The 16,233-nt window shown below is 40.8% G+C and overlaps 1 protein-coding gene across 11 annotated transcripts in view; it reads left to right on the forward strand.

The window, feature by feature from the left end:
• Nucleotides 1-513: 513 nt before the first annotated feature.
• BCKDHB (branched chain keto acid dehydrogenase E1 subunit beta) overlaps nucleotides 514-16,233 on the forward strand; it is a 360,230-nt gene continuing 344,510 nt past the window's right edge. For 10 of the 11 annotated variants that reach the window (XR_010158080.1, XR_008548591.2, XR_010158079.1 and 7 more), the window contains exon 1: nucleotides 544-818. Coding sequence is in view for 7 of the 11 variants with exons in the window: in XM_054686078.2 (XP_054542053.1) it covers nucleotides 623-818 (196 nt within the window). In the remaining 4 variants the exon portion in view is untranslated. Of the gene's footprint in view, nucleotides 819-16,233 lie in introns of all 11 variants that reach the window. The other variant, XM_024357306.3, reaches the window with a different exon arrangement.

A 16,233-nucleotide genomic window follows, 5' to 3' on the forward strand; every position in this document is an offset into this window, starting at 1 on the left:
GTTTACCTCTTTCATCTCTCATTTAAATGTGGAAAAACGAAATCAATAAAAATCTCTATATGCTTATTAAGCATTTTAAGGAGGGTGTGAATAAGGAGTGAAAGCTTTGAGCAGTGACTACAGCAGTTTTTCGAAAGTCAAAACAATAACCAATGCCAATCAGTAGCTCTCTTCACCTCTCACACAATAATAGAGACAGGACAGGATAAAAAAGGGTTACATTTAAAAAAAAGTATGGATGTTAAAATGAAAAAAAAAAACCATTGGAAATGGCACTGTAAATGACACCGGAAAAGATCGCCTCCAGGCACTGTGTGGAACTTTGCAAACTCGGGTCCTCACCCGAGGCCCGCATGGCCGACCTCGGGGAGGCTCCACCCCAGAAACTATTTCATTGGCGCCACCTCTAGCCCACACTTCCCCTCTTCCGCATGCGCACAAGGAGCAGAAGCCGACCAGCTCGTCACGTCGCCTTCCCCGCCCCTAAATTTCCAGTTCCGATTGGTCCGTTTCATGGGACCGCCCCTCTGGCCCGACCAATGTGGAAGCCTCCTCGGGTGTTCCGCCCTCCCCGCAGGCGGCGTGCGGCTGCATAGCCTGAGAATCCCGGTGGTGAGCGGGGATGGCGGTTGTAGCGGCGGCTGCCGGCTGGCTACTCAGGCTCAGGGCGGCAGGGGCTGAGGGGCACTGGCGTCGGCTCCCTGGCGCGGGGCTGGCGCGGGGCTTTCTGCACCCCGCCGCGACTGTCGAGGATGCGGCCCAGAGGCGGCAGGTGGCTCATTTTACTTTCCAGCCAGATCCGGAGCCCCGGGAGTACGGTGAGCCCAGGGACTGCCCACTCGGTCCCGCTGCAGCCCGGACTCCCAGGCTCGCAGGCGCCCGCGAGGGGCAGGGGCCGGCAGGCTGCAATCCTTGCATCCCAGCTTATTAACTTCCTGACTCTCTGGAACCTACTTGCCCCAGGGTCTAACTGTGGTTCACTTCTTGCTCTATTTTTGTGACTGTTCGGCCCTCGAGACGCAGTCCCCCCTCCCCCGCAACTTTGAGATGGGTGAGAGGGCATACTGCCACCTGGAAGAGCCTGAGGGTGGAGGGGTGGTGCCCAGGGAACGCCTCCCTTTTCTCTGTCCTCCGTCCTTGCTTTCTCAACCCAGGCCTTAGGTGTTGTTCCAGCCTGCCCAGGACTGGGCCACTAGCTTAGGTAGAGGCATTTAAAAGATATATATATATCTTTATATATATATATATTTTAAATGTATATTATATATTATATATAAAAAATATATATGTATATTATATATATTATATATAAAATATATATGTATATTATATATATTATATATAAAATTTATATATGTATATTATATATATTATATATAAAATATATATGTATATAAAATCAATTCAGTTACTCAGTCCCTTGGTTTCTTCTTACATACAGAAATATGTGTGTGTATGTGTGTGTGTGTGTATATATCCACACACATATATATATGTGTGGATATAGTTATGCGCATATATATGCATATATATGCGCATATATATGCATATATATATATGCGCATATATATATATGTCCCTTGGTTTCTTCTTACCTACAGAATTCTGAGTAATTGAATTGATTTTCCCAAGGTCACAGAACAGGTCCTTCCTAGAGATGTGAAAGAATTCAGACTTTCTACTTGAGCTTAGTACTGAGCTTGTCCTGGGCTATGCTGCCACTTAGCCAAGGAGGTGAAGGTGATGGGAGGAGGAAGCCATAGGAAGGGCATATAGCAAACTCCTCATAGTATGACTGTTGCATGATTTTTACCATTTCTGCAAGTTTCATGTAATGTCTCTCATCAGAATATCAGATCCAGTGTCTCTCTTCAGAATATCAGGAAACTGTAGGGAAACATGTATTGCTTCCTTGTCTAATAACTTCTCATGTGCATGCTAGAGCTGACATTTTTGGAAGTGTGTCTTGTGGATAAGAATGAACAGTTATTGAGTTCTTACCAGGGTCAGGCGCTGTGTGTATGTTTCATCATCTCATTTGAGGGTTAGGACAACCTTAAAAGGTTAGTAAAGATTTTATTCCCATTTTGCAGTTAGGTTAATGGAGTCTTGAGACAGTTTGACCAAGATTACACAGGTAAGTTAGTGGTAGCTCCAAAGCTCCAGCTTTGGAATCTAATTGATCAGATTCCAGAGCTTCCATTCTAAACAATGTACTAAGATGCGTGTAGATATAATTTACTTGGAGGGCGTCCCAGTATTGTGAAACAGTAGGTACCATAAAGGTTAATAGTAGGTGTTTTTTTTTTTTTTTCCACCACCAAGATGAGCCCTCAATTCTGTCTTCAAAGCAAATTCTGTCTTCAAAGCAAAGAAATTTTGGTCTAATACTTGAGAAATAGTCCAACTTTCCATAGTTGTAAACTTACTAAAATCCAAGTAAAATGCTATCATGTTATCATGATATATATCATGATATATATAAACTTGTTCTTATTTTAAAAATAATACAAACATATTAACAGATAATTTGGATAATGGATAAAAAGTAAAAAAAAAAAAAAAAATCTGCTGGGCGCAGTGGCTCACGTCTGTAATCCCAGCACTTTGGGAGGCGGAGGCAGGTGGATCACCAGGTCAAGAGATCGAGACCATCCTGGCCAACATGGTGAAACCCGGTCTCTACCAAAAATACAAAAATTAGCTGGGCGTGGCAGCGCATGCCTGTAGTCCCAGCTACTCGGGAGGCTGAGGGAGGAGAATCGCTTGAACCTGGGAGGCAGAGGTTGCAGTGAGCTGATATCGTGCCACTGCACTCCAGCCTGGTGACAGAGCAAGACTCTGTCTCAAAAAAAACCCAAAAAAACCAAAAAACAAAAATCACCACCCACTGCAGTAAATATTGCTAACATTTTGGGTGTATCCTTACAGGTATTTCCTTTTAGTTTCGTGTTTTCCATACTTTTAGTTTTAATACAAATACAACTTATTTAGTCGGAAGAATTATCCTACAATTCACTGGAGTTTTTATAACCTTCTTGAGAATTTAGAAGAAATGTTCCATGGAGTAGAGATGCTACAAGTCTTTTACAAGTTAAATTCTTGACCCCGGAATCAGATTGTCCTAAGTTTGATCTTGCCTTGGCTGTCTATAACTTTGGAGTTACTACTTATCCTCTGTAAGCCTCAGTTTCTTTATATGTAAGGGGTTAATAATAATACCTACTTCAGAAGGTTGTTGTGAGGGCTACATAAAACAATGTCTATAATATACTTAACACTGTTTGACAACTGAGAATCAAGCATTCAGTCAATAAGTGGAACCTTTAAATAATTACCATTATGTTTTTGTTGTTAAAATTTTGCAATTTTGTAAATAATGCAGATACAAGCATTTCATGCATATGGGTTTTATGTATCTGAGATTATTTCTTTAGGATAGAGTCCTGAATACTTTAATGGATTTTAAGTGCATAGTTCAAATTTATACCCGTTTATACCCCATGATATGTATAATAGTGTGAGTATTGGATATTAATGCTAAAATTAGGTGTGTTCATGTACACTCTTGGATATTTTGTGCTAACTGTACTTTGTTTTAATTTTTGTTTCATTTCCGTTGAGGAATATTTTCTCATGTTTTTGTTAAATTGATTTATTTTTACTTAAGAATTGAATATTAGATGTATTTACATATTTTTAAAAGTATACTCAGTATTTTTCCTATCAATACTATCTACCATTATTGCATAGCTGCTCTTTTCCAGGTGTTGTGTTAGACATCAGTTTATAATCCTCACAGTAACCTTGTGAACTAGACAATATTATGCTCATTTTAAAGATGAGAAAATTGAGGCTCAGAAATGTTAGTACTTACCCAAGTCTGGTAAGTAGCAGAGCCAGAGTTTGAATCCTGATGTGTCTTACTCCAAAGCCTCCCACACTACTTATATACTAAGATTTTGTCTGTTAAAAAATATTGAAGAACATACTAACTTTCCGCTTTTCACATGTCCTGCAAATACTTTTCACTCTTTTATTTTGGTTGTTTTGACATATAAAAGGTACTGCTTAAAAGGAGGTAGTCAGATTAGACTCTGAGTTGGTGACACTTAGGCTGCTTTATGCTGGCATGTTTGCTCCCTTTATTACACTGTGTTGTTCTCTGAGAACAGTTCATCCTGGCTTCTCCATGCCCCTGATTCTTGGGCATTGTATGGATGTGAGTTTGTTTATTCAGTCATTCTCTGCATTTTTATTTTCTCCTGGATGCCATACTCTCTGCTAGCTGCTAAGGATGTGATCATGGACCTGTCGGAGGGTAATCTGAACCTTCGTTTTGGACACTTGGTATCCCCTATCTGCCAGGAAATTCAAACTTTTTGTAGTTTTTTCATCCAGGATTGGGCTATACACAAGGAGGTCATCCATATACTGGAGTATACTCCCATTTCTTAATTAATTGCAGACCCCTCAGATCCCTCTCTAAGGCCCAGGCAAAGCAATGGGGGCTATCCTGAAAACCCTGAGGGAGAACTGTCCAAGTGTATTGTTGTTTTTCTCTGGTATTAGGATTTTCCCATTCAAAGGCAAAAAGGTATTGGGATTCTGGGGCCAGAGGAATGGAAAAGGAAGCATCTTCTAGGTCTAGGACTGAGAACCATTTAGCATCCCTTGGCACCTGAGCCAGGAGGGTATATGGATCTGCCACCAATGGGTGGACCTACCAGTGGGTCTTAAGAGCCCATGGGTAAGTAATACCTTAGCTGTGGATGCTTGGCCTTTCCTTGCTTCCAGCTTAATTGGGTATTGTTTTTGATTGGGAAAATAAATAGCTAGGGGTCTTTAAGCTGTATTTTGGCTGGCACTGCTGTTTTAGCCTTCCTTGGTTTTCCAGTATACAATGCCAGTGTGTTAACCTGTTTATTAATGTGGTCTGGGACAGTGTCTGTATTTTTGACTATTAGCAATTTCACCAGATGATGCTTAAATTGTAGTAGTGCCCCTATTTTAACCATAATATCTCTTTTTAACAGGGGGCCTGGGCAGCTTGATACTACTAGAAATTACTGTTGGAAGATTTGTTTCTCAATTTGACAAATCAAAGGAGGAATAAAGGATCTTACTTGTGGCTTTCCTTCCATTCCCATAATGGTCGTGGACTGGGAGGAAAGTTTTCCTACATAAGTAGTAAGGAAAGAAACTGAATTTGTATTGAAAAGAAACTGAATTTGGGTGCCCATGACATCCAGAGTTACCTGGGGGCTCCTCAGTAGTAATTACGATGTTCCTGAACAGGGGCAGTGAGGAAGACCCTGGGTTGCTTCAGTCTTCATCTAATTTCTCTTTTGCACTGCTAGAGTTTTGCCTTATTGAACCCCTTGGTGGGAGCAGGGCCAGTCAATCTTCCAGTGCCAGGGGTTGTAACTGATGCTCTCGCATTTTTGGCAGGGGACTGGCAGGGGCTTAATATAGTCCTTTATCCAATTCTCGTTTTTCTTGCATTTGAAGCAAGAGTCTTTGCTGTGCAGATTATCAGAGGCAAGCCAAATCAACCAAATTCCAAGTGGCTGGTGGGCTCCATCAATTCCTGCAGGCCTGAAATAGGTAGCCTAGGAATTCCAAATAAATAGAACACATGATGACTTGCTGGAAATTCGCAGGAAACAAAATAACTATTCTCAGAACCAAATAAAAGCCTTCCACTAGAAACTAAAAAATGTCTATGGTTTTATATATATGCATACACAAGTAAAACCTAAAGGAGAACAAATAGCAAACAAATGAAAATTAGAAGCAAAAACAAATAGACAGGAAACCATCTCTAAATTTTTCCTACTTAGTCTACCCGGGGGGCTACAGTGTTACCCAGAGCCCCCCAGAAAACCACATAATGAATATTTTATTCCTGATACACAACTCAATATCCTTAATTCCACCAGTATCGCCATACATACTGTGCAATGAAGAAATTCACTCTAGGCACATGACCAGTAAGTACTCCAGTGCCAGCTTGTTTAGTAAAGTTATACTTAAGTCATGTGAACTTGAAAATTGCTTAGACTTATTTACTTAATTTATGAGTGCTCCTTTAATTATAAGCCAATCTGGTAGACACAACATATAACAGTAAGTGTACATACAAATAAACACATCTAGACATGTATACACAAACACAAATGAAGATCCAATAGCTTTTTACCTTGGAACTCTAGCCATGAGATAGCAATATAAGCCCACTGGTTTTACTGTTTGACCCAATGGGTAATCCAGTGAAGGCTGTGAACCAAAATTTCAGGTCAAGCAGTTTCCATGGTAGTTTGATTTTTAAAGGCCAAACCTCCCCAGACTCCAAACACTGGGGCCGAACAGCACCAAAGGAGAACACCACATGCTAACCAGGCCAACCCTAGTTAGAACAGCAGCACAAAAGCCTGGATACATGCACCTCCATCCCACCTTCCCATTCAACAGCAAACTCCAGAATTCCAAGCAATACTGGGCCAAACAGTATTGCAAAAGAATATCAAGTTTACTGAATCCTTATTTCCCATTACTATATCAAACACACACAAACAACGACTGCAGCACAGTCCAGCTGCTGCAGCAACAAACAAGCCCCAAGAGTGTCCAGACTGTCCCATTGTCACCTGTGAGAGAAAATTCCAAGGAGGCCTTTGTGCTAGACCTCAGAACCTCTGCCGAGGGCATCCCCTTTGGAGAGGTTCAGGTCTGGAGTTGGATCCCCCGGGGTGTTCCCGTTTGGGATCCAATCTTAGAGTGTCAGACGTCTCTGACCTTAGTTGGGCATGGGTGCTGCTTTGTATGTTTTCCCTCCAGAGGTGATGGCCTACTTTGAAATTTGTTTTGTCCCTGGATGAAAGCCTCAACTTCTAGCATACTTATGATTTGATAAGACCATGCTTTCCCTTGCTTCCCGTTCCACTAGAGTGTTAGCCATGAACTTTAATGTTAGGAACCGGAGGTGGGTGCATTTCTTTTGTCCTTAGCAAGTCAGATAGAATAGGAGAAAGGTCAAAACTCCTAAGAGACATTATTGTTTGCCATTACTGGTTAACCTATAGGATAATTTGGCATAAGAACCCTGTAGGAGAATTTAACATAAGAAAACAAAGTTTAAGTCACCTGAAACGTGTGAATTCACCCTGGATGAGCTGCCATGGCCAACTGCAACACACGTAAGGATCATGGACTATAGCTGGAAAAGATAGAAAAGAGTCCTCTCCTTCCCCCTCCTGGTATGGGCAGCTATCCCCCTTGGCCTTCAGGTAACACTGGAAAGTGGCCCCGGCCAGTTGCCCACAATTATCAGGGAGCTACTAGGAAATGGCCACTGAAAGACTGAAAAAGAAAAAAAGGAAAGGACTCAGGCCTCTCACCCAAACTGGGCGGTGGTGGTCAGGTGCTTCCACATAGAAAACTCTTGGTTTCACTGGAGTGTGGCCCCGGCCAGAAACCTGCAGTTGCCTCTGTGCTTAGGCATTGTGCGCTGAAGGGCCCAAGTTGGAAAGGGAAAAGAGAAAAAAGCATTCCCCTGTATGGAGCAGAGAGGAAAAGGAGAAGAAAAATAAATCTCCAATTTTGGGCTTACCTCCTGGCTGGCTTTCCAAAATACGTTACTGGTGGAGGATGTCCAGGTTCTTGGCATTTTGAACAAAGAATTGGACAAAAGGCACAAAGAAAGCAAGGAAGAAATGAAGCAACAAAAGCCGAGATTTATTGAAAATGAAAAATGCACTCCACAGAGTGGGAGCCGGCTGGAGCAAGTGGCTGAAGATTGCAGGTTACAGAATTTTCTGGGGTTGGTCACTTTCCGCAACCAATCAGAAGCTGAAGTTACAAATTTACACCCTATGCAAATGTCTGATTGGTCACAGAAAGCAACCATTCAGAGGCTGAAGTGAAGTTACAAAGTTATACTCCTATGCAAATGAAGACTTGGCCCATGACTAGCCTTATTGGTTGTGGGAGGGGATCAATCAAAGGTACTTCAAATTTTTCATCTGCCACGCAGAAAAGGGGCAGGAGGGTTGCAAAGGGAGTGGCTTCTGGTCCTTTTGTTACTTGGGCATGGGAAGTTGGGGTTGGGGTTTTCCTTTTGATTTAGTTCTAGGAAGTCAGCATGAGTTGGCCTTAGGTTCCCTGCCTCCAGACCCTATTCTGCCTCAAAGGAAAGAAATGGCAAGCTCTGGAATAGAATGTAGTAGTGCTAGATTTTTTTTTTTTTTTTAAATTAAATACAGGGTCTCACTCTCTTGTCTAGGCTGGAGTGCAGTGGCTCAATCATGGCTCACTGCAGTCTCTACTTCCCAGGCTCAGGTGATCCTCATACTCAGCCTCCAGGGTAGCTGGGACTACAGGCATGCACCACCATGCCTGGCTAATTTTTTGTAGTTTTTGTAGAGACAGGGTTTCACCATGTTGCCCAGGCTGGTTTTGAACTCCTGGGCTCAAGCAGTCCTCTTGCTTTGGCCCCCCAAAGTGCTGGGATAAAAGGCATGAGCCACCACGCCTGGCTAGTGCTGCTAGATTTAAGCTATATTTTGGAAGTAGGATTTGATAGGTTGGATGTGAAGGATGAAAAAAAGGAAGACATTGAAGATACCTCACTGGTTTGTGGCACGGGAACCTGGGTGGAGGGTAGTGCTGTTTGCTAAGATGGAAAAGATTAGTTTTGGGAGCCGACACAAGAATTCAGTTTGTGCTTGTTGAAAAGCTCAAGAAACTCAAGTGGAGAACTGATGACTGTTGGATATAAAAGTCAGGAGTTCAGAGGAGAGGCCTGGCTGGGTTGGAGATAACCATTTGGGAGTCACCAACATATAAAGGGGGTTTTAAAACCACTTAGAGATTGAGTAGAGGAACCAGCTTAAAGGAAGGGAAGCACCATTGTTTCTTGACAGAAGTTACCAGGTGCCCTGAGATGGGGCAACCCAGGGACTCTAGACCCAGTCTCTTCAACTTTACAGTTTTGTTCCTCTCACTTTTGTTGTCTTTAGTTGACCCTTCCTCATCCTCTGCCAATATCATTTACTTCCTTTCTTATCATGGATATGTGATACACACTGGTACCTTACAAAGGCAATTGCCTTTATGGATCTTTCATTTCATTTTTTTTAAGAGAAGGGGTCTTGCTATGTTGCCCAGGCTGAAGTGCAGTGGCTATTCACAGCCACAATCATCATGTAGTACAACCCTGAACTCTCCTGGGCTCAAGTGATCCTCCTGCCTCAGCCTCTTGAGTAGTTGGGACTATCGTCACGTACTACTGTGCCTGGCCCATTTACATTTTAATACAAAATGTTCTGTCCCTGACATTTTGGGTTCTCCCTCAGTCTTATTTTATGAAGTAGCTGCTGGCTAACTCTTAGTAGAGTTTAGAATAAGATAGAGGTACATACCTGGTCAATAGAAAGGGATTCCTGGAGAATAGGGTATCTGGATGGAGGGTAGAGGTTTTGTTGGGGAAAACAGGTAGTTTCTTAGTATCCTGTTATTTCATGATGTGAATTAGTGCCAGATTGTTTCATTGACATCATTCATCATACTTCACCAGGCATATACTGATTGTCACTTGTGTGTTACGCACTGTAATAAATGCTGGGGTTTCTTTTTTTTTTTTTTGAGACAGAGTCTCGCTCTGTCACCCAGGCTGGAGTGCAGTGGCGCGATCTTGGCCCACTGCAGGCTCTGCCTCCCAGATTCTCACCATTCTCCTGCCTCAGCCTCCCAAGTAGCTGGAACTACAGGCGCCTGCCACCATGCCTGGCTAATTTTTTGTATTTTTAGTAGAGACGGAGTTTTACCGTGTTAGCAAGGATGGTCTCAATCTCCTGACCTCATGATCCACCCCCTTCGGCCTCCCAATGCTGGAGTTTCTAAGAGGAATATGATGAGGATGTGCTGTAACACACAGGTCTATATCAATAACTAGGCAGTACAGAGGAAAGCCAGTGCCGAACGTATTGGCACAACCTTCACTTTCTGCAAGTAGTCCCTAATTTTCTGTATCATAGCTGTATATTTTTATGTGTTTGGGTCTAAGCTATAAATCCACTCACTGACCATGTGCTCTGCTCTTGGCCTTATTTATTTCTGGAGATTGCTGACATTTGCCCTTTTCCTCAGATGCTCTATCCCTGTGGGAGGCTTCTCTTTCCCTTTAACACTGCTGCATACTGCATAGTTATTAAAGACCTACCCCATCAGACTGTTGATGCAATAACACCTCTCATTTGCCCCCTTCCTGCAGTTTGTCTTTGAATGTGACATTGGTAGGTCTTTTTTCTTACACATTTCTTTCTCTTTAAGTTGTTGGTTAATATTTTTCTTTTAGTTTCCTTAAACCTTTATTGAAATAGTGTTTGCATGTGTTCATTCATTCATTCAACAAATATTTATTTAGCACCTATTACATGTCAGGCCCTGTTGTGAGCACTGAAGACACAGCTCTGATCAAAAGCATTTAAGGATACCAGTCCTCTTGGAACTTATGTTCCATTATGGTCTTTACATTCTGCCTATATGTCACCTCATTTTTTCAGCAGTGCTGATGACCTGCATATTCATGATTCTTTACTTAGTACAATTTCAATTAAACAACTCAATGCCAGCCACAGAGCCCTGTTTTAACAATAGGCAACCATTAACTTGCATCCTTGATATAGGAGAAAGTGTGCTGCTGTATTTTGTTGTTGTTTGTTTTGCTATACCTTTTTATCTTGAAAAAGAATTACCAGTCTGGTTTTAAAATGTAGCAGTCATTTATTAGTACTGTGTGATTGCATAATTAGGTAACTGTGCTTAATAAATTTTTAGTGATGTATATAGATTATTTTTTAACAGTCTTACCAGCAGTACAGCTTTGGTTAGCACATGCTATAAGTAGGTTTATCTTACTATGGCAGACATAAGCATAGTCTATGAATAGTCTTTGATGTAACCTCTAGGAGAATAAATAACTCTAAGGAAAATAAAAATTAAAAAAAATTACCTGTGAATAACTTGTGATTTCTTCTTGCCTTGTCCACAAATCATGCTGTAACTTTAAAAAAGAAATGAAAAGTAAATGCTGCTCCATTAAAATTTGTAATTTAAAACTTAGAAAAGTATCTGGTAGAATAGCAATTAATCCAAAACCCTAAAATTTTGAATCTGTTTGAAAAACTATTCAGGAGTGAAAGTTTAGGTATTCACATGGAAATAATTACCTTTAAATACCCTTACTGGTAAATTATTTTATACAAGACGAATAGATTCTTTGTGGTTATCAGACAATAATTGAAATGTTTACTTTGTATGATTTTTATTATTAAAGTCTTTGCTTCCTCCCTACTAATAACTTGCCGAGCATCAGTGCAATAAGATATCATGTCATTCAGTATTAATCTGAATGTTCAGCCGACTTGAAATAAATAGCAACTTAGATATTTAGACATTTTGTTGGGAATAGGCCCCCAAATCTGGCCATAAACTGGCCCCAAAACTGGCCATAAAGAGAATCTCTGCAGCACTGTGACATGTTCTTGATGACCATGATGCCCACGCTGCAGAGTTGTGGGTTTACGGGGATGAGGGCAAGGAACACCTGGCCCACCCAGGGCGGAAAACCGCTTAAAGACATTCTTAGACCACAAACAATAGCATGAGCGATCTGTGCCTAGGGACATGCTCCTGCTGCAGATAACTAGCCCAACCCATCCCTTTGTTTCCTGTAAGGAATACTTTTAGTTAATCTATAATCTATAGAAACAATGCTTATCACTGGCTTGCTGTCAATAAATATGTGGGTAAATCTCTGTTCGAGGCTCTCAGCTCTGAAGGCTGTGAGACCCCTGATTTCCCACTCCACAACTCTATATTTCTGTATGTGTGTGTCTTTAATTCCTCTAGCACCACTGGGTTAGTGTCTCCCCAACCAAGCTGGTCTCAGTACATTTTTATTCTGGCTAGGTTCTTAGCTATGGAAATCCTCATAGACAAGTCAAGATCTTACTTTATGAAATGTATACAATAGGAGAGTCAGTGGGATGTCACTGTGATTGGGAAAAATGTTTACCCAAGACTATTATCTTCTGAAGCTGGGCACCAATATACACTTGAAGAATATTTATAAAATCGAGAAGGATTTAAGGAAAGTACAGGCCTACCTCGGACATATTGTGGGTTTGGCTCCGGACCACTACAATAAAATGAATATTGCAATATAGTGAATATTACAATAAAGTGAGTCACACAAATGTATTGGTTTCCCAGTGCATATTAACATGTTTACATTGTACTGTAGTCTAGTAAGTGTGCAATAGCATTATATCTAAAAGATCAATGTACATACTTTAATTAAGAGATACTTTATCGATAAAAATTGCCAACAATCATCTGAAACTTTGGCAAGTCATAATCTTTTTGCTGGTGGAGGGTCTTGCCTTGATGTTGATAGCTACTGACTGATCAGGGTAGTGGTTGCTGAAGGTTGTGGTGGCTGTGGCAACTTCATTAAAAAAAAAAAGACAACAATGAAGTTTGCTGCATTGATAGAATCTTCCTTTCATGACAGATTTCTCTGTAGCATGAGATGCTGTTTGATAGCATTTTACCACAGTAGAACTTTTTTCAGAATTGAAATCAATTCTCCCAAACCCTGCCACTTCTTTATCAGCTAAGTTTGTGTAATATTGTAAGTCCTTTGTTGTCATTTCAAAGTGTTCATGGCATCTTCATCAGCAATGGATTTCATCTCAAGGATCCACTTTTTTTTTGAATTCATAGAAAGTAATAGATTCCATCTCAAGACTCCACTTTCTTTGAGTTCTTCAGGTTGCATCCGTAAAGAGCAACTCCTCATCCATTGAAGTTTTATCATGAGATTGTAGCAATTCAGTCACATCTTCAGGCTGCACTTCTAGTTCTCTTGCTATTTCTACCACGTCTGCAGTTACGTTCTTCTCTGAAGTTTTGAATCCCTCAAAGTCATCCATGAGGCTGGGCATGGTGGCTCATGCGTGTAATCCTACCACTTTGGGAGGCCAAGGCTGGCGGATCATCGGAGCTAAGGAGTTTGAGACCAGCCTGGGCAGCATGTGAGACCTGGGCTCTACTAAAAATACAAAAAAATTAGCAGGCATGCTAGCGCATGCCTGTAATCCCTGGGGTGGCTGTGGTGTGAGAATTGGTTGATCCTGGGAGGTGGAGGTTGCAAAAAAAATAAAATGAACGAATGAATGAATGAATAAATGAAGTCATCCATGAGGGTTGAAATCAATTTATTTCAAACTCCTATAAATGTTGACTTCTTTTTTACTGTTTTTTGAGACAGAGTCTCACTCTGTCACCCAGGCTGGAGTGCAGTGGCATAATCTTGGCTCGCTGCAACCTCCACCTCCTGGGTTCAAGTGATTCTTGTGCCTCAGCCTCCTGAGTAGCTGGGATTACAGGTGTGCACCACCATACTGGGCTAATTTTTTGTATTTTTGGTAGAGGATGGGGTTTCACCATGTTAGCCAGGCTGGTCTCGAACTCCTGGCCTCAAGTGATCCGCACCCCCCTTGGCCTCACAAAGTGCTGGGATTTCAAGTGTGAGCCATCACGCCTGGCCAATGTTGACATTTTGAAATTTCATGAACCATGAACATTCTAAATGGCATCTAGAATAGTCCTTCCCAGAATATTTTCAATTTACTTTGCCCAGATCCATCAGAGTAATCATTTATGGCAGATATAGCTTTACAAAATGTATTTCTTAAATAATAAGACTTGAAAGTAGAAATTATTCCTTGATCTGTGAGCCACAGAATTGATGTATTAGCAGGCATGAAAACAATGTTAATCTTTTTTTTCCTTTTTTTTTTCATTATACTTTAAGTTCTAGGGTACATGTACACAACGTGCAGGTTTGATACATAGGTATGTGCCATGTTGTTTTGCTGCACCCATCGACTCATCATTTACATTAGGTATTTCTTCTAATGCTATCCCTCCCCCAGCTTCCCAATCCCCGACAGGCCCTGGTGTGTGATGTTCCCCGCCCTGTGTCCAAGTGATCTCATTGTTCATTTCCCACTTATGAGTGAGAACATGTGGTGTTTGGTTTTCTGTCCTTGTGATAGTTTGCTGAGAATGATGGTTTCCAGCTTCATCCAAGTCCCTGCAAAGGACATGAACTCATCATTTTGTATGGCTGCATAGTATTCCATGGTGTATATGTGCCACATTTTCTTAATCTACTCTATCATTGATAGACATTTGGGTTGGTTCCAAGTCTTTGCTATTGTGAATAGTGCCACCATAAACATACATGTGCATGTGTCTTTATAGTAGCATGATTTATAATCCTTTAGATATATACCCAGTAATGGGATTGTTGGGTCTAATGGTAATTCTAGTTCTAGATCCTTGAGGAATTTCCACACTGTTTTCCACAATGGTTGAACCAATTTACACTCCCACCAAGAGTGTAAAAGTGTTCCTATTTCTCCACATCCTCTCCAGCATCTGTTGTTTCTTGACTTTTTAATGATTGCCATTCTAAATGGTGTGAGATGGTATCTCATTGTGATTTTGATTTGCATTTCTCTGATGACCGGTGATGATAAGCATTTTCTCATGTGTCTGTTGGCTGCGTAGATGTCTTCTTTTGAGCAGTATCTGTTCATATTCTTTGCCCACTTTTTGATGGGTTTGTTTGTCTTTTTCTTGTAAATTTGTTTGAGTTCTTTGTAGATTCTGGATATTAGCCCTTTGTCAGATGGGTAGATTGCGAAAATTTTCTCCCATTCTGTAGGTTGCCTGTTCACTCTGATGATAGTTTATTTTGCCGTGCAGAAGCTCTTTAGTTTAATTAGATCCCCTTTGTCTATTTTGTCTTTTGTTGCCATTGCTTTTGATGTTTTAGTCATGAAGTCCTTGCCTATACCTATGTCCTGAATGGTAATGCCTAGGTTTTCTTCTAGGGATTTTATGGTTTTAGGTCTAACATTTAAGTCTTTAATCCATCTTGAGTTAATTTTTGTATAAGGTGTAAGGAAGGGATCCAGTTTCAGCTTTCTACATATGGCTAGCCAGTTTTCCCAGCACCATTTATTAAATAGGGAATCCTTTCCCCATTTCTTATTTTTGTCAGGTTTATTAAAGATCAGATGGTTGTAGATTTGTGGCATTATTTCTGAGGCCTCTGTTCTGTTCCATTGATCTATATCTCTGTTTTGGTACCAGTACCATGCTGTTTTGGTTACTGTAGCCTTGTAGTATAGTTTGAAGTCAGGTAGTGTGATACCTTTAGCTTTGTTCTTTTTGTTTAGGATTATCTTGGCTATGTGTGCTCTTTTTTGGTTCCATATGAACTTTAAAGTAGTTTTTTCCAATTCTGTGAAGAAAGTCATTGGTAGCTTGATGGGGATGGCACTGAATCTATAAGTTACTTTGGACATTATGGCCATTTTCACAAACAGATTCTTCTTATCCATGAGCATGGAATATTCTTCCATTTGTTTGTGTCCTCTTTTATTTTGTTGAGCAGTGGTTTGTAGTTCTCCTTGAAGAGGTCCTTCACATTCCTTGTAAATTGGATTCCTAGGTATTTTATTTTGTTTGTAGCAATTGTGAATGGGAGTTCACTCATGATTTGGCTCTCTGTCTGTTAATGGTGTATAGGAATGCTTGTGATTTTTGCACATTGATTTTGTATCTTGAAACTTTGCAGAATTTGCTTATCAGCTTAAGGAGATTTTGGGCTGAGACGATGGGGTTTTCTAAATATACAATCATGTCATCTGCAAACAGGGACAATTTTACTTCCTCTTTTCCTAATTGAAAACCCTTTATTTCTTTCTCTTGCCTGATTGCGGCTAGAACTTCCAACACTATGTTGAATAGGAGTGGTGAGAGAGGGCATCCTTGTCTCGTGCCAGTTTTCAAAGGGAATGCTTCCAGTTTTTGCCCATTTAGTATGATATTGGCTGTGGGTTTGTCATAAATAGCTCTTATTATTTTGAGATATGTTCCATCAATACTTAGTTTATTGAGAGTTTTTATCATGAAGGGCTGTTGAATTTTGTCGAAGGCCTTTTCTGCATCTATTGAGATAATCATGTGGTTTTTGTCATTGGTTGTGTTTATGTGATGGATTATGTTTATTGATTTGCATATGTTGAACCAGCCTTGCATCCCAGGGATGAAGCTGACTTGATTGTGGTGGATAAGCTTTTTGATGTGCTG

The sequence above is a fragment of the Pan troglodytes genome, chromosome 5 (genome assembly GCF_028858775.2).
Source record: "Pan troglodytes isolate AG18354 chromosome 5, NHGRI_mPanTro3-v2.0_pri, whole genome shotgun sequence".
Lineage (NCBI taxonomy): Eukaryota > Metazoa > Chordata > Mammalia > Primates > Hominidae > Pan > Pan troglodytes.